This window comes from Chiloscyllium plagiosum, unplaced genomic scaffold (genome assembly GCF_037043375.1).
Source record: "Chiloscyllium plagiosum isolate Xiang-an unplaced genomic scaffold, Cpla_swu_hap1 HiC_scaffold_2, whole genome shotgun sequence".
NCBI classification, from domain to species: Eukaryota; Metazoa; Chordata; class Chondrichthyes; order Orectolobiformes; family Hemiscylliidae; genus Chiloscyllium; species Chiloscyllium plagiosum.
This window is the reverse complement of record NW_028270140.1, coordinates 74,329,977-74,349,123: the sequence shown is the minus strand read 5'-3', so window position 1 is coordinate 74,349,123 and position 19,147 is coordinate 74,329,977. Positions and strand designations below refer to the sequence as shown.

Sequence of the window (19,147 nt, the reverse complement as noted above, 5' to 3'; positions counted from 1 at the left end):
ACTGATGTGTGACTTTGCTTATACTCAGTATTTGAGCTTCCACATTCCTCTGGGGTATGGAATTCCTACTCCTCATAGTCTAGATTGGCCTCAGGAGGCATTCTATCAACATCCACACCATCAGAACCTGTAACAAAAAAAAAGGTTGCAATTAAGTGGTAGAATGGATGAGGAGATGCTGCTCTCCTGAAGGTGACCTGAGGCAAAGGATTTGGATTAACTAGGGCACTCCTTCACCATCTAGCTTTGTAAAATTTTGTCCATGCCTCCTTTAGGGTAGGGGCTCTAGGGAAGTGGATGGGAGTCACAGGGGTGGAAGGAGGTTATGAATTCACACACAATGATCTGATGACCTCACTGAGCTATGGGTCCCACACACACTACCTCTCAATGGGGTCTTGGTCCTCACTTGCCCACTTTCTTTCACTCTCTTTCTCTTTTCCTCCTTGTTCTCTTCCTCAGCCTTCCTTCCTCCTCCCACCTACTAGATCCTTCTTCCTGTGGCCCTTCCATATGCCAATGAAGTGGTTAAGTGATTAACTTATCAGTATTTCTGTAAAGATTTTTAAAAAAATATGTAGGAGGCATCCTAGAGAGTACTGGGGTTTTCTTTTCCTTGGATAGCTTTATAAGTGAGCAGAGTAAATAGTTGTGCATTTGGCTTCAGATAGAATATACTGGAATGGATATTTCTTTTTGGCTTAGGGAAGCACTCAGCTTGAAGTAAGTCCTTTTTGATTGTAGTTTAGAGTTCTTGCCTCAAATTCATTTTGGAAAATAATTGCTCCCTAAAGTCAGGAGAGAGTTTAGAATTGTTAATAAATAGATTACCGAGTGTAAGTAGGGTATTTCCAAACTTTTTGACCAGAAGGGTTTGGTTAAAAGCCTTAAACAGATTGTTTGAAACAGAAAAAGTCTAAGCTTGGTTATATAAAGAATTTGGGAAGAAGCTATCTTATTTTCAAGGCCATAAATTGAGGCATCAGTTAAATTGAGCCTTGTAGATGTGATAGAGAAGGAAATTCTCTCTATTGTGAGTCTTGTGAAGAAGTATTTTTGGCATTAATGGGATCCAATTTTATTGTGTTTTAAAATATTTAAACTTGTGATACTGTTAATTTTTTTTGCACAGTAAGCTTGCTGTTATTTGATAAAACCATGTCTGCAGCATTATGTGTTTGCTTCAATGGAAAAAAGATAACCTCGTTAAAAACTAATGTTGTATAAAAGCAAGATTTATCCTGGGATCTGACTTGTTCAATAATAGCATCAGTTGGAATCATAACAGTATGTTGTATTTTCATAAAAAACCTTATTTCTTTTCCTTTGAACAGTATCTTAGCATCATGGAACTACTCGGATCAATTGATATGATGACACGAAATCTGCCATATAGAAAATATCGGCCAGGTGTTCCCTGTCGCAACAATGCTAAGAAATGGTAAATATTTAAATTTTGATGTTTTGGAAGCAAATATGGTTACTTGAAAGATCATGGTATAGAAAGTTTTTTAAAAATAATGCGGAGAGAACTGGACTCTGACAATGTCTATACATTGAAGTATTATATTCACTGAAGTGTGTAAGCCTAATATTATTGTCTAGATGGTATTGCAACTGAAGCAGTTCATGTTCAAACGCAGCAGGACCTGGATGTTGTCCGTGTTTGGACTGACAAGTGGTCAGTAACTTTGGCTCCTCACAAGTGCGAGGCCATGGTCCATCTCCAACAAGAGAGAACCTAATCATTGCCCTTTGACATTCAGTTGCATTATTGTTACTGAATCCCCCCACAATCAACATTTTGGAAGATAACATTGACCAGAAACTGTACTACACATACCAGATAAATACAGCGACTACAACAGGAGGTCAGAGGTGATGAATCCTGCAGTGTAATCCACTTCCGGACTACTCATCCACCATCTCCAGGATAGAAGTTGAGAATGTAACAGAATGTTCCCAAATGCTTGAATGAGTGCAGCTCCAATCACTTTCAAGAAGCTTGTCCAGGACAAAGATACCACATCATTAATCTTTCACTCAGCATCAATAATGTGTATCATCTCCAGGATGCACTGTAGAAATTCACAGCTTCTTCGCACCTTCCAAACCCAAGAGGACTACCATTTAGAATGACAAGAGCAGCAGATACATGAGCACTACATCCTGCAAGTTCTCCACCAAGCCACTCACCATCCTGACTCTGAAGTCTATTGCTGTTCTTGGGTCAAAATCATGGAAGTCAGTTCCAGATGACTTTGGGTCTACTTACAGTAAACTGATTGCAGTGTTCCAAGAAGGCAATTCCCCTCCAACATTTTGAGGGCAATTAGGTATGAGCATTAAATGCTGGTATTGCCACCTTCATCTCGTGAATGAACTCCAAAAAATGATAAAAGCATTCACCCTAAGAATTGTTTAAAAAATGTCTCCTAGCAGTTCAATATTAGTTCCTAGTTGTGATCTATTGCAACATGTGGATAATTTCTATATTTATCATATCATCTATATTAAAACATATGCTGTACTGTAGAATGCAGTTTGAAAATTTAAATTTTTTACTCCTAAAGCAGTAACATCTAATTGGTCTCACACCGATTGCATTTTCATGTTTACATTCAAACTTTGCCATAAACAGAGTGGACTGCTTTGACGTTATTTCTGGATTTGTTAGAATTGACTTGATGGATCAAATTATATTCCTCTATGGCATAATTACTGTGTTATCCCTGGAACAAGAAGGATAGATTGCATTAGAATGATTACGTACAATGTTTTGGAATCGGGACATACATTTTGATATCATGCAGGACTCTCAGTACAGAACTTCTTTTGTCCACTATAATTTTGTGGTAGCAAGATACGGTTTTGTAATAAGCTTTGTACGTTGGAGCTAGTATGAGAAAATTCAGCAAATTTACCAAGCAGTTAATGTCATGACATTATGCTGTGATTTGCTGACCTAACATAAAGCATGTGTTGTTTTTATACTTGTTATTAACTATTAATACAAGCTTTGGTTATCTATTTGGAAAAGTTTTATTGCTATTGTTGTTTCTAATATACCAAGTAAAAGTTACAGACATTATGGGTTTTGTATGAAGTGCTGTATTACGATGAGAATATGTAGAGTCTGCCCTCAACATTTGTTTAAGAATTTAATACACGTTAGTGCATTGAACTGAGGTTTTAAGATATGTCTACTCTTTGCTTTGAAAGTAAATGACATTTAAAAATGAGACTATCCATGCCCACACCAGCATTTCACTTTCATACTTAGCTTTTGCATTGATCCTTTATTTTTAGAGGCTTTTTTTTGAGACTCCATTTGTATGCTGACATCTAGAGTAAATGTTCTTCACAGTACAGAATTAAAGCATTGTCTACAAATGTTGACTTGTAATCTCTTTTTAAGTAGATGTTGTCATTCTTTTGCATAATCAGGTGGGCATATGCTATAAATGGCATATTGGAAGAGAAGATAAAGCCTGCACTTAATGCTTGGTCATGGAGGCACATTCGAAAGCACAGACAAACATTAAGGAATTACAGGAGCCTTTATAAATCAAGGATCAAAACTAAGAAACCAGATGAGGAACTTCTCAGTGCACTTGAGGTTGGTTAACAGTAAAACATTGTTTAAGATAACCTTTTACATTAAAAATAACTAATGTTAATTTCGGAAGAGGTATGCCATGATATTTGATAAACCACAACAAAATGACCAACTTAAATGGTTTTGAAGAAAAATTCTAGTTTTTAACTTGTCAAAGCACCAACCAAAAAATCTAGGCCCTAAATAATTCAGTTTAAATACCTACCTATCACTATTCCCAGTACACGTCAAAATTTATATTATGTGATTCTGTCTTTAAATGAATGAAAATGTCAACATTCTTTGTCTGTGGTGGCATTCTAATAGACCCAATCCTGTTCTCAACCAGTGTATTTGCACAAATGCACAAATACAGGACACCAGCCATTTTCTCCATTCTAGTCCAAGATTACATGCAGAATCATATAGTGTCGGAGAAACTCATTCAATTGCCTGTCCCAATTCTTTGAAAGAGATGTTGTTATCATCCCACTGCCCTTTCCCTATAAGTGCTTCTGCGTCTTTTTAATCATCCCCTCAAATATTTGTTTAGTTCTTTCTGAAATTGTTAGCTGATGCAAATACTGCACAAGTCGAAACTCAGAGTAAAACTTGGCTTGATAATTTATATGTTTGATATTTGCACTTGGCCAAAATGGTAGTTAAACACTGACCATATTCACAACAAATAAAAGAAAGCTCTACATACTTATATACAAAAATTAGTTGTTGGAGTTTTGCTGCTCGTCAGGAATATCCTTTTACAGATAATCCAAACGCACTGAAGTGTCATTCTTATATTAAGCCTGATTTCTTTCTTAGCTGAGTCTTTCTAATTTGCTGTCTGTCAGACACTTTTCCAGTTCCGATGCCTATGTGTTTGTTGATGGAGTTTGTGGATGAGTGCCATGCTTCTAGGAATTCCCTGGCTGTTCTTTGTTTCGTTTGCCCTAAAATGGTAGTGTTGTCCCAGTCAAATTCATGTTGCTTGTCGTCTGCGTGTGTGGCTACTAAGGATAGCTGGTCGTGTCGTTTTGAAACGACATGACACGACCAGCTATCCTTAGCAGCCACACACACAGACGACAAGCAACATGAATTTGACTGGGACAACACTACCATTATAGGGCAAGCGAAACAAAGAACAGTCAGGGAATTCCTAGAAGCATGGCACTCATCCACAAACTCCATCAACAAACACATAGACCTGGACCCAATATACCAGCCACTACAGCGGACAGCTGAAACTGACAACCGGAAGAGGCAGGGACAGGCCACTATAAATGCCGGAGGAAACACCACAGAAGCGCTTCACAGGAGGCTCCCAAGCACTGAGGATGTCACCTAGACAGGGGACGAAATGTTTGCAACAAAAACTTCCAGCTCGGCGAACAGAACCACAGCAATGATGTATCAATTTCAGATTTTCCTTCTCCTAACTCTTAAATACTGGGTAGTCGCTTTTCGCATCTCATCCTGATGTGATCCTGCTCTGTGTGGCTTAAATCAAAATTTTAAATCATCCACTGTTATATGTTCTTCTCCCAGAAAATTCTTAACAACTTTCAAGGCCTAATCTATGTAATATATTTTGGAATTTTTTTTTTAAATGTCCAGTGCCTCCCAATTACTTATTTCTTTATGGATTCACTGATAATTCATAATTTCAATGAATACCTTTTGTTGCCAATAGCTGGAAAGCTATAAGGGAAAAGTCAACTCCTAGAATGAATCTTGACTTGTAAGATCATAATGAAACAAAAAATATTGAAGATGTTGACACAAATTGCCAAAGAAACTCAGCGTGTCTGCCAGCATTAGTGTGGGTGGGGTGAGTTACCATTTCGGGTCCAGTGACGCTCCTTCAGAACTCTTTTGATGGATCATTAGTTAAATTTATGACATTGCTAACTATATTGGTTAGTCGCTGAATATGTTTACACGAGGCTAATCATCTTCAACAAAAGAACATAGCTTATTTCACAAAAAGGGAAAGAGAAAAATCTACAACAGTTTCAAATGATTTGATCATAAAGAGTTTCAACTATTTTCCCAGCATTATCCTTTACAGATACTTGATCCCAGTCAATTTTCACTCCTTTCTTAACTCTCAATGTTTATTTCCCTGACTTTCTCCATTTCTGATAGCCTAGACACTTCCCATTTCTGATGACCTAAACTTCTCTTCTGTTCTGACAACTCGAAAACTTTTACGCTCTGAGACTTCACAAATTGAAGTGAAGCTTCTGCTTCTGCTAAAGTGAAGCTGTTCTCCTGGGCTAAGCCTGATTCTCTACTAAATTCAAAAGAAACAACCCTAATAGACTGTTTTTCTGTAAGTCGTAGAACTTCAACTTTTTTAGCAAGTCATCAAATTAACATCACAAGTATCCTGCTAAGAACAGATTTGAAGTCATATGCTTTCTTGGAAATTATGTTTCTCGTTTACTGCTCTCAATGACTTTCTGACTTCTACTAAACAGAACTTATCCTCAAAATTGAAGCCATATTTCTATTTTAACTTGAGAATCAAGATTTTAAAGTATGAATATATATTGTGTATTGTCACAAGTGTAGTTGTTGAGTTGTCTTCCATCATCCTTTTCAGGTAGTGTATTTCAAGTAACAGTAATTTGCTGAAAAAGCTATTCTCATTTTGCCCCAACTCTCTCCTCAGTTACATTTTCAAATTTGTTTTCTACTTGTTTTTATGATTGTTTTGTTTTTCAGGAACTTGAAAAAGACCTTGATTTGTTTAACATTACACTTGCAAGACAGCAAGCAGAAGTAGAGGTATTTTATTGAAGGATTTTAAAATGCAAATTGACTTTGATAGCCAAGCGCATTTATTTTGTAATTCTGTTTATTCTGTTTATTTGCTCATTTACTTAATATAATATACTAAAATATTTAGTTTGCATTGTAAACTGTTTTAAATAATTAATATGGCTCACCGACACGTGAACTCTGTCTTATGATATAGCTGCATAAATATCAAGCTTGATACCCAAGAAACTAAAGACAATGTATTCTGTAAATGTTTCTTCTAGGTTATGAAAACAGGGCATAAAATTTACAGACCGGGTGCAAAAATTGAAGATGAGAAAACTGGTGGATGGTTTGATTGGGTTTGGAATTGGGCAGGAACAAAAGAAGAGAAACCACAAGAATCCAAATCTGGTACAGGAAAATATTTTACTGCCCATTAAATCTGATATTTAATATGTAAATCTAATATAAAATTAGAAATTGCTGTTGGCAGATTTGAGAAAGATCTAATGGAGTCAGAGTTGTACAGCATGGAAACAGAGCCTTTACTCCAACTCATCCACACCGACCAGATATGCTAAATTAACCGAGTCTAATATTTTCAGCATTTGCCCTAATCCCTCTACACCCTTCCTATTCATATACCCATCCCGATGCCTTTTTAAATGTTTTAATTATATCAGCTTCCACTACTTCCTCTGGCAGCTCATTGCATACACACACCATCTTCTGTGTGGAAAAAGTTCCCCTTTAGATCCCTTTTAAATCTTTCCCCTCTTGCCTTTAAACCTATGGTGTCTCATTTTGGGGAAAAGACCTTGGATATTAGCCTATCTTTGCCCCTCATGATTTTATTAACTTCTGTAAGGTCACCCTTCAGCCTTCAATGCTTTAGGGAAAATAGTTTCAGCCTCTTCCTAAAGCTCAAACCCTCCCACCCTGGCAATATTCTTGTAACTCTTTACTGAACCCTTTGACATTTCACAACATCCTTCCTACAGCAGGGAGTCCAGAATTGCTTGCAGTATTCCAGTAGTGGCCCAATGAATGTCCTCTACAGCTGCAACATGATGTCCCAACTCCTATACTCAATGCAGTGACCAAACATAACCAAATGCTGCTTTCACTATCCTGTCTACCTGCGACTTTACTTTTAAGGAAATATGAAGCTGAACCCCAAGGTCTCTTTTTGTCCAGCAACATCCCCAGGATCTTACCATTAAGTGTATAAGTATATGAAACTCCTGTTTACTGACTTCCCACATGACAGCTATCTAGGTTCATAGGAAGGTGGGGATGATGCAAATGGACTCCACATTGCGAGAGCTGGAGTATCTGGGGTTGAGTTGAGACATCTAGTTGCAGACGTTCTGATAAGTTTGCTGGGGCGGTGAGAGGTGGCGGCAAATGCGCATGACCATGAAATCTGCTCTTGGTCATCTTGGACCACAGACCATGGGATTATTTCACTCCCTCCACCATGGATATATTTTGTGTACCATCCACAAAATTGAATACAACAACTCAACAAGGCACCTTTACAAGAGTGCTTTCTGAACCTATCACCTGTAGCACATGGAAGAAACAAGAGTAGGAGATACGTGACCACACCACAACCTGCAAGTTTCTTTATAAGGCACACACCATAACACCATAAGAAACAGAAACTAGAATAAGCCTTTTGTCCCTTTTGAGCTTCCTCTGCTGTTCAATAGGATCATGGCTGATCTGACATTCCTCATGTTCACTTTCCTGTCCTTGTCCCATAATACTTAGAGTTTTGATCAATATAGGAAATCCTCTGTATCACCTTTGTTATATACACAAGGTATCTGCCCCCACAGCTCTTTGTGGCAAGGAGTTCCAAAGACACTCAACTGCCTGAGAAGAAATTCCTCATTGTCTCAGTCTCAAATGGTGCCCTTTATTCTGAGACTATGCCCCCTGTCCTAGACTCTCATGAGAGTCTCATCCTCTCAGCATTTATACTGTCAAACCCTTAAGAATTTTATATTTCAATGGGATCACCTCTCATTCTTCTTAACACCCAGTGAGTAGAGTCCCAACCTGCTTAATCTTTGCTCATAAGACAATCCTTCAATTCTGTGGATCAATCTGGTGAACCTTCTCTAAATTGCCTCAAATGAAATACTATCTCTTGTTAAATAAGGGAACCTAAACTGCTCACATTACTCCAGATGTAGCCTCACCAGCACTTTGATACAGTTAAACTAAGACTCCCGACTCTTAATCTTCAATCCCTTTGATATAAGAGCCTACATTCATAGGAATGTAGGAGCAGGAGTAGCCCATTCCACTATTCACCTGAGATTATGGCTGATCTATGATCTACCTCCATTTTGTGGCCCATATTCCTTTTAATACCTTGTTATGCCATAAAACCTTAGCAATGTCCTGACTTGGAACTGTACGATTGTTCCTTCACTGTTGCTGAGTCAAAGTCATGAAATTCTCTCCCTAACAGCATTATGGTTGTCCTCTGACCACATGGACTGTGGCAGTTTAGAATACAGCTCACCTTCTGGAGGGCTATTAAGGCAGCATAAGAAATACTGGCCGAGCCAGTGACACCACATAACTGAATTTACAAAAGAAAAGATGTAATTCATGGATTCAACCCTTTTCACCTCCTTTCCTCTCCTTGTGTTTTAGAGGCGGCAAAAGTTAAAATGGCAGCAAACCATCTGCTTAAATTACCCATTTTCCAACTCTCTGTTGAAATCGCTAATGGAGCAGTTGTGATTGTGATTTCATTGTTTTATCTTCTCACCCACCACCTCCCTAATTCATCCTGATGTATACTCCTTTAGTGTGCCCTGTTTGCCCTGAAAGGGAGATTAGCATAGAGATTTTTTTTGAATTAGGAAAATGTAAATTCACTGGTCGTCTTCTGATGTTCTGTACTAATACTGAAAGTACATTTGTGTGAGAATGCTATTTGAATCTAGTTTTTAGCTGTAATGCACTACAGTTCAGTTGCCTTCAAAGCTGGAGAGGGTGTGGAAGGTTTGAGTTATAAAAAAAAGCTGGGATTTCTTTCACTACAGCGAGGAGGTTGAGAGGTGACCTGATTTAAAGAGGTGACCTTATAACATAATGAGAGGTATAGATAGAGTTAACGGTAGTTGCCTTTTCTGTAGGAAGGGGGATTTCAAGACTAGGGAGCACATTTTTAAGGTGAGAGGAGAAAGATTTTAAAAAGACATGAGGGGCAAATTTCTCTTTTACACAGAGAGTGGTTTGCGTGTTGAATGAACTTCATGAGGAAATGGTGGATGTGGGTACAATTATAAATATTTAAGAGACATTTGGATAACCACCTGAATTGGAAAAGGTTTGGAGCAATATGAGCCAGGAGCAGGCAAGTGGGACTAGTTTAGTTTGGGATTATGTTCAGCATGGACTGGCTGGACCAAAGGGTCTGTTTCCATGCTGTATGACTCTGACTGGACTCTGAACAATAGTGACTTAGATGAGACACTAAACAACTACTTAATGTCCATTGCATTACATATAACAAGGTATATACTTTATGTGTGAGAGGAAAAGATGAAGATGCTTTTGAGAGATAGTTATGAATTATTTTCCTTTACTCATTTGAATAAATATAGTTTGTCTGAGAATCATCCTTAGTGTCAAAGAACTAAAACCTGCAGAATCTCTGGAGGTGGACTGTAAGTTGCTCAATCTCTGTTTTTGCTGCAATATTTTGATCACATTTAAACTAGTTTGCCTTTGCAAGTTTGTTTGCTTTCCTGTCACTGAACTAATTTATGTTAGTTTTTTTTAATCATAACACTACAAACTGGAATCAATCTAAAATTGCAGGAAATTTTTCACTGCAGTATAAATCTGAAATATGATATTTCCCTTCAAACATTTTCCATGTACCTGTGTGATTGCTCTGATGCCCTCTGCCATTTAAATGTTTCAGTCTTCTGATCTTATTTCCTTTTATTATGAGCTTCCACTTCCTGTGCAACTTTCTTTTCTACTCAGATGACTACAGGTCCTCTGTTTCTTCCTTGAATGAAAGTCCAACTAGTCCTGATCTGCCATTAAGCTACTTCACTTGACTGAACTTGTGCTTCTTTCAACCAAATTCTCCACTCATTTCCAAATATAGAGCATTTGTATAGAAGGCTGTATAGATCCAAAATGTGTCTGCTTTTATATGAGGTGTATGGAATGCTCTTTGTTTTTGTCTTTGTTCCATTCCTTCACTGGCAGCTTTGTTTGATTGCTTATTTGAGTTCTTGCAGCTTCCTGCTTTTGTTCTGAATTTGAAAAGAATCATCTTTTGCTTAAGCTGAAAATCATGCTTCCAATACACACCTCTCTCTTGCTTTTACATGGTCCATCTCTGACTTTTCTCTCTTCCTGGTTTTCTTTATACCCATAACACACACGCACACTTTGACTTCACTTGCTGCCATTCTGCTACTTTCGAGGATTCTCTTCCATTCTCTAAATCCCATGGTGAATGCAAGTTGGAAAGGAGTCAAAGTGAATTTATTCTCCTGATCTTGTCATTCCCAAACTTCATGAAATACTTGGAAAATAAATTAATTGACAGAATTGGGGTTTGAAAAGGGATTTCCTGAAATTGATTTTAAACTGAATCGTCAAATGATCCTTTTGTGTCCAAAGATACTTCTCGTTCTTAGATTAACTTCAGTTAATTGTGCTCCAATATGTTGACCATTACCTAAAAATCCAAAAGCTTTTTCTGAAATTAGGTTCAGTTATGAAGAGTGACCCATGACAACTGAAATGTTATTGATGATTGAGTAATAGAGATGAATTTTCCTCCTGCCTACCTTCATGAAGTTGTCAGAATTGAAGTAGTAAAGGGGGCAAACCTTGTATGTCCCAGTATGAGCCAGAATGATTGCTTGAAATTTTTTTTGTTTCTACTCACTAATCTTGTGTTTTCCAGATCATTAGTGGAAATGCTGGAATTGTCTCTCAGATATTTTTGCAGACCTTTTCAGCGATTCCTTTAAGAGCTTTCATACTTTAAGAGCTTTCAAGTTAGCCCCACTGGAATGAAAAATAAGCATTTTATTTATTAGAACAGATTGACTAAGCTAGAATAATTAGCAAGAATTTTAAAGTAACCTTCTGTTCCAACTTTGACCTCAGGTGCTGAAGTAATCTTCCTGCCCCTTTGAAAAGGAGCACAGTATTGCATCTCACACTTTGCTGCACCTGTATGATTGACTTGAGTCAGTGGGGCACTTTTTATATTTTTAGAATCTTCATCTGTAGCATGCTAATAGAATTGATAAGTCAGTTAAGCTATTCATTCGTTTTGGTCTGAAACAGTTTTTAATTAAGATGTAGAAAGCTACTTTTCCTAACTTGGAAATGTGCTTATTTTTAGGAATTGATTTATTGATGACGCCTGAAGAAAAAGCTAAACTCTATGCAGCAATTGGATATAGTGAAGCTGTGGTGGACCCAACAATGCCTAAAAGAGTAGGTTTTATAAAATTACTCATTCACATTGTTCCTGCATCATCGTTTGGTATAGTATGGTCAATGAAACTAAGAGATGCTGTTATGCAAATGCAACAACTTTTTGTTTGAAATGCAACCTTATGAACCAGCACTCTTGATAAACCACCAAACATTATGTACCTGAAATATTGGAGGTTACTGTATTATCATGATCTCTTCAATGTGTGTAATCAGTTGAGGATGCAAGTGAGAATGCTGTCTGCTGGTAGTTTTTATTTAAGGCAAAGATGCATGATAATTTTATTCATGCTGTAAATAAAGTATAACTGATGTATATACAGTCTGCATTTCATTTCTATTATTTTGTGTTGTTTTCACATTAATTTTATATTTAATATTAATTAAATATTCTGATCAACCAGAATATTTGATGAACTAATACCCTCCTAGTCCCGTAGTTGCCAGTTAATAAGATATTTGCTGTATTTTATTCCGTAACCATTGTAAATGTAACTTTTCAGGCAAGTTGATTTGCCTTGTATTTGCTCGATTATTTCACTGTTTTTTGATGTGAATAGTTGATCTCCCATGGTGTTACCAACAGGATAGAGAGAAAATCAAAGTTATTTTATCTTCCTCTTTCCATCTTGTTCAGTAAAAAGTTGTATCCCTTTTGGGCTCGTTCCTTCAGTAGTTATAGAGTCATAGAGTTGTACTGCATGGAAACAGACCCTTTGGTCCAACTCATCTATGCTGACCAAATATCCTAAATTAATCTAGTCCCATTTGCCAACACTAGGCTCATATTCTTCTAAACCCTTAATATTCTTGTACCCATCCAGATGCCTTTAAATGTTGTAGTTGTGCCAGTCTCAACCACTACCTTTGGCAGCTCATTTCATATAAGCACCACACTTTGTGTGAAAACGTTGCTCCTCAGGTCCCTTTTAAATTTTTCCCCTCTCACCCTAAACCAATGCCCTCTAGTTCTGGATTCCCGCTCCCCCATCCAAAAAAATCCAGGGAAAAGACCTTGTCTATTTACCATATACATGCCCCTCTTGATTTTTAAACTTTTAAGGTCACTCCTCAGTCTCTGACCCTCCAGCAAAAAGAGCCCCAGCCTATCCAGCCTCTCTCTGTAGCTGAAACCAGGATTTGGTTTAGCTCAGTTGACTGGATGTTGGTTTACATAGCAGTGTGATGCCAACAGTGTGGGTTTAATTCCTATCTTTGGTTTGAGGTTACCATTTAGTATTCTCCTTCTCAACCTCTTCCCTTGCCTGAGGTCTGGTGGCCCTCAGGTTAAATCACCACCAATTGCTTCTGTCTAATGAGAAAGCAGCCCCTCTGATCTGACAAGACTATGGTGACACAGCAAGATAGCTGAAACTCTCCAACCCTGGCAACTTGTTTATAAATCTTTTCTGAACCCTTACAAGTTTCATAACATCCTTCCTATAGAAGGGAGAGCAGGATTGCACATGATATTCCAAAAGTGGTCGAACCAATGTCCTATACAGCTGCAAAATGACCTGACCAATTAAAGAAAGCATACTAAATATCTTCTTCACTATCCTATCTGCCTGCGACTCCACTTTCAAGGAATTATGAACCTGCATTCTAAGGTCCCTTTTTGTTCAGCAACACTCCCAGGACCTTACCATAAAGTGTACAAGACTTGGCTTGATTTGCCTTTCCAAAATACAGCACCTCACATTTACCTACGTTAAGTCCATCTGCCACCCATTAGTCCATCTGATCAAGGTAGTACTCTGAGATAACCTTCGTTGTCCACTACATCTCAAATTTTGGTGTCATCTGCTAAGTTACTAACCGTACCTTGTATGTTCACGTCACGGGAAGGGATTAGAGGGATGTGAGCTAAATGCTGGCAAATGGGATTAGATCAGTTTAGGATAGCTGATTGGCATGCTAGAGTTAGACAAAAGGGTTGGTTTCTTTGCTGTATGACTTTGACTCTGTGATATCAAGAAACAGCTGAAGACATTGGAAGTTGTAAAGACTAGGGCTTTTAACTGGAATTGGTTTAGCTCAGTTAGCTGGATTGTTGTTTTGCAGAGCAAGTGTGATGCCAACAGCATGGGTTCAATTCCCGTCACCGGTTTGAGGTCACCATGAAGGACTGTCCTTCTCAATCTCTTCCCTCACCTGATGTCTGATGACCCTCAGGTTAAATCGCCACCAGTCGATTCAGTCTCTGAGAGAACAGCTGCTGTGATCTGTAAAACTATGGCGGCACAGCAACAATGACAGGGCTTAACAATACTCTGGCAACATATTCTGAAGACGTGAGCTCAGAACTAGCCATATCGTAGCTAAGTTATTCCAGTATAGTTAACATCTAAAGCGATGTGATTGATTTGAACCCCCACCTTTGAAATTTGCTCCCTTCAACACACAGTGGCAACAGTGTGTACCATCTATAAGACATACTATAATAACTCACCAAGACTGTTCTGACATTGTCTTTGAAACCCATCACTATTACTGTCTAGAAGCATAAAGGCAGCAGATGCATGGAAACACCATCAACTGCAAGTTGGCCTTTAAACCATTATCCTAACTTGGAACTCTGTTGCCATTCGTTATTTGTCACTGGGTCCAACTCTTAGAACTTGCTTGCAAACAAAATTGTGGGTATCACTGCACCCCACGGATTGCTGTGGTTAAAAGTTCACCACGATCTTCACCAGAACTAATGGAGATGGGCAATAAATGCTAATGCTGCCCACGTCTTATGAATGAATAAAGAGAATGTACATTTGCCCCCAATTTAAATGAAAATGCTCATTGTTATTGCTGCTGACTTCTAAATGGAATGTAGAATTTATTTGCATTGTACACTACTTAGTATTGTACTTAGTATTGTTCTTGATCTAATTGTATAGTATGAAGCAGTAAAACTTTCCGTGAAGCTTGTTAGCATGTCCGTTTCCATTCGAGAAGAAGAAGACCAGCCAGAGATCATGAAATTTGCTGTGATTGACTTGAGCATGATGATGATCCAGAGACCAGGAGCACAAGCAATAAAGTATGTTTTTATGACTCGAGTAACATATTAATGTAAATGACATTAATTTTCTCCTTGGGCTATGACTGAAATTGTGATTGCATGTAGAATACTAAAAGTTAAATTTAACAGCATATTTGTTTTGGTAACTATGTACAATTAATTATTTTAGAAATTTTATCTTGTTGTCTTTTAGGAATTTTAATTTCAAGGGAGATTACTAACCACTTGTAGGAATCTTTGACAATGCTCATCACTGATTTCTTAAACCCATCCATCATGGCTGATTAACCAGGAATTCTATTTAACAAGCAAACTTCCATTCATCTATTGCTCTATTCACATTATCCTTATTACCTCCCAAACTCCTCACGGTTAGAATTAAAATCATGCACCCATTTACAAATTTGTCTGTGATCTCACTCTGTCCTTTCAAAATTTCTTTTAAGTCTCTAAGTAGCAATTGTCTAGCAACTTGATTATTTTGATTTTGTGCAAATCTCCCAGTTTCCCTCCTTTTCTCTGAAGCTATTGTGTTAGTTACCCCACCCATCTCATCTCTTCAGTGAACACTCTTCTCGTTCCATAACCTGACTGCTGCCAAATGGCAATTTTTTTAAATTGTTCATCGTGTCTGTGCACCGTCGACAAGGTCAGCCCATCCCTATTTGCTTTGAGGATGATAGTGAGCCATTTGAACCACTGAACATGCAGCTATCCATCTCATTGAAACCACTTGCGAAAATACCCACATGTGGTTCCAAAGGTGGTTCTAGGTTTTTGTTTTGTTGATGATGAAGGCATAGCAGTCAGGATATTATATGGCTTGTAAGGGAACTTGCTGCTCAAAGTGTTCCACGTGCTTATGCTCTTAGGTGGTAAAGGTTACGGGCTTGCCAAAGATGTACTTAAAGGAAGCTTGCCAAGTTGATGTAGTACATCTTGCAAGTAAAAAAAAACACTGCCACAATTTTTTTTGGTGCAGGGAGTAAATGAATTAACTGGTGAACTGCTGATCAATGGAGATGCTATATTCTGAATGGTGTCAATCTGCTTGAGTGTTATTGGAGTTGCTGCTATCCAGATAAGTGGAGAGTATTCTTTCACTTTATGAATTGTGTTGTAAGATGGTGACAAGCTTTGGGGAATCAGGAGATTAATTACCACAGAACTCCCAAATTTTAACCCTGCTCTTCTAGCCAGTGTTTGAACAATTTGGTTTACAGTGGTAGATAAACAGTAGTGAATCTTCAACATGAAGAGGCGCTTGTCTTCAAAAGATGTGGTTTCCTGCATAATAGCAATCAGGTGTAAGTCACATCAGCTAGTAAGACATTGTTCCTAAGACCTGGATATAGTATTTGACCGCTTCAAGATCAAGACCTAGTCACCTGATTTCTTGCCCAGTGATTTTGGAGCTCAGTACAGTCACCAGTGTTAACTCTTTCACAATAATTACCTGAAAACAATATTTCAGTTACCAGAGGTCACAGATATAAGGTGATTGGTAGAAACAGTGAAGAGTTCATGAGGAAAACATTTTTCATCCAGAGAAAGGTGAATGTCTGAAATTTGTTACTGCAGTTTGGTGGTAGAGGCAAAAAAATACTCAACTTGTTTGAAAAGGATTTGCAAATTAACTTGCTTCAGGTGCACACTCAAGGCTGTGCATAATGTATTGGCAAATAGGCTGAGAATTGGCAGCTGCTTTATCCACACAGGGCAAATATGAAATGCTGAATTGCCACTTGCTATCACATACCTTAATGGTCCTAACATCTATCCAAGTTTTTCCCCCCAAAGTTAACATTTATTACATTCATGTATGTAATTACATATATTACTATCCTACCTGATGAAGAAGCAGCACTTCGAAAGCTAGTGCTTCTAAATAAACCTGTTGGACTATAACCTGGTGTTGTGTGAATTTTAACATCTTCTCCCAGGCAATTCTTTATCTTCAAAGTCCTGTCTGCTACTGCAGTTTGTTCTGCAGATGGTTTTGCTGTCCGCATGACTTTAGTTAAATTCTGCAGTGAGCTCAAGTGGAACATACTGTTCATTCTTGTCCATTTTTAGTACTACTTGCAATAGTTGCTGTCATCCAAAGGTCTTTTGTGGTGATAAGTATAGAAAGCATTTCCACAATACTGTATAGTTGCAGATTTTGTTTTTATTGACTGTGTAACACAAGTTTTATTTGTGTCAACATAGGTAATGCCATTGGGTTTTCTTTTTGAGTACTGCCTTGAGTTTAGGAAGCCCGACGAACTCAACTATGGGTTGCCCTTTCCCCAGTTGGCTGACAACAACTTGTTGTTAGATCAGTTCTCTCAACTACTTCTCTTTGAATAATCTTTTCAAAATGCTGTTTCTTTTGACCTGTTTGCTGCCTTTTCGAGCAAGTTGTAAACCCTACCTATTTGTCTGTCTGCATGTCCTTGTGTATGTGTACATTAGGGGCGTTTGTAAGGGGATTAGAGCTTTATCCATTCGTGTTATACATTGACTGTTGATAATTGTTTACCTGTAGGAAGAGTCTATTTATTTCTAATTCATAGTAAATCTTGTTCAATACAGACACCTGGTCCATGCTTTCTGTCAACTTGGTCTAAATCGATTAGTAAATTTGGAAATTTTGTGTACTTTGAAATCTTTAACTTTTGAAGCATATCTTGGAAGTGGCAGGCTTGATTTCAAACATGCCAGCTAAGTGAAGTATGACAATTAGGGAGCCATTGCCCCAAAAGATACTTGGGGGTACTTTGTCCATTGGGCCATGAACCTCATGGTTGTTACTAGTTCCTGGCCACATTGTGTCATTGCTGTCTTTCTGGGGCATGTAGCACCATTCCTGCCTGCTGCTGTATTCATGGTCTGCCTGGGCTACTGCTAGGTGGTACTGCTCTTTGTGCTGGCTGCATGCTCAGATGCAATTCATGCATTCTTCCAACAGCTGTGGGCTGCAGCCTCCTCTGTGGGCCCCACTATTTTGGCCATTGCCTCAGGTGTAACGGGTATGCTGCCAAGTTCCAAAGTCATCAGCATTCCAAAGGCCAGGGAAAGAAAGGGAGCTGGTGAGTTCACAAGTGGTTTCAATGAGATGGATAGCTGCATGTCCAGTGTGTTCTGGAGGAGGTGGTGGCCTGTTGGGAAAGAGGAAAGATCCCGTAAGGCTATGGCGTGTGTGGGGGCAGGCGGCAGCTGCTTTGGGCACAGTGTTGCAGTGAGGCATTGAGCAGAGCTACAAAGAGGAATGCTTAGAACAGCCTCAAGTCTTGAAAGAAGAGGAATTTGTGCCAAAATGATGCCAACTGAATCACTTACTATTCTGCTGTACACGTAATTACACATTTCTCCTCGCTTTGAGGTTTTGGAAAGAATAATTTAAACCAGTGCTAAAGTAAAACAGCACTAAACTGGATGATTGGACTGACTCTACATGCACAAAGTTAGTGTTTTATTTTGGTCATACATGCTGGTGAGCCTCTTTATTTTTTGTTCCACGGTGCTGATAACTGACTCTTAGTGCCTGCTTTATGCCAACATTTATATTTATTTGTTATGTGTCTTTCAAGTTTTATAACTTATAAAATTGATCTATTATAAGTTGTTCTCGAGGTTGTCCTTCTCTCAGGTTTCTCTGTGATTCTTTCTCATTTTGGCTTCTAGCACAGTCTGAATAGCTTTCTGCAAAGTCTAATCTTCTGTTAAGAAGTCTAAATCTAACAGACTCATGAAAAATTTCAGCAGCCAATCTTTTGGATTTGCATCTTTTGAATTCTAATATCAAAATTTAGTTTTCCACGAGTCTCAAGAGATTTTTTAGTGAAATTATGATTTCTCTGGATGTTGAACTCGTCTGTTAAATTTTGCCCTTTGGGAAGTTTTATTTATTCAGATTAAAGTAATTGTCAAAATCTCAGAACTTATTCAAAAGTATGAGTTTTATGTTTTGATAATTTTATAACTTACTCTTGATCACTGTTACAAAACAAAACAAAAAATGCGAGAGAAACTCAGCAGGCCTGGCAATATCTATGGAGAGACAAAATGTTAATGTTTTGAGTCCAGTGTCTCTTAAGAACTGAACGCATCTAGGAAAAACTGGTATTTATGCTGTTGATGAGGTGGGGGGGGTGGAGGTGAGTGGATAGGTGGAGCCCATAGTTTTGGGGTGGGGGGTTGGGGAAGAGAGGGGGAAAACATTAGGCAGATAAAGAGATTGTTGATAGTAACCAGGGAAGAATCATAGAATCATC

At 38.2% G+C, this 19,147-nt stretch overlaps 1 protein-coding gene across 7 annotated transcripts in view; it reads left to right on the top strand.

Moving 5' to 3' along the window:
* The window catches only part of vps13a (vacuolar protein sorting 13 homolog A), a 422,990-nt gene that overhangs the window by 93,669 nt on the left and 310,174 nt on the right, over positions 1–19,147 (top strand). For 5 of the 7 annotated variants that reach the window (XM_043712521.2, XM_043712537.2, XM_043712528.2 and 2 more), the window contains exons 12-17: positions 1,335–1,441; positions 3,448–3,619; positions 6,329–6,391; positions 6,649–6,778; positions 11,775–11,869; positions 14,764–14,906. In XM_043712521.2, coding sequence (XP_043568456.2) covers positions 1,335–1,441; positions 3,448–3,619; positions 6,329–6,391; positions 6,649–6,778; positions 11,775–11,869; positions 14,764–14,906 — 710 coding nt within the window. Of the gene's footprint in view, positions 1–1,334; positions 1,442–3,447; positions 3,620–4,943; positions 5,052–6,135; positions 6,207–6,328; positions 6,392–6,648; positions 6,779–11,774; positions 11,870–14,763; positions 14,907–19,147 lie in introns of those variants that run through there. The other 2 variants (XM_043712545.2, XM_043712559.2) reach the window with 2 other exon arrangements.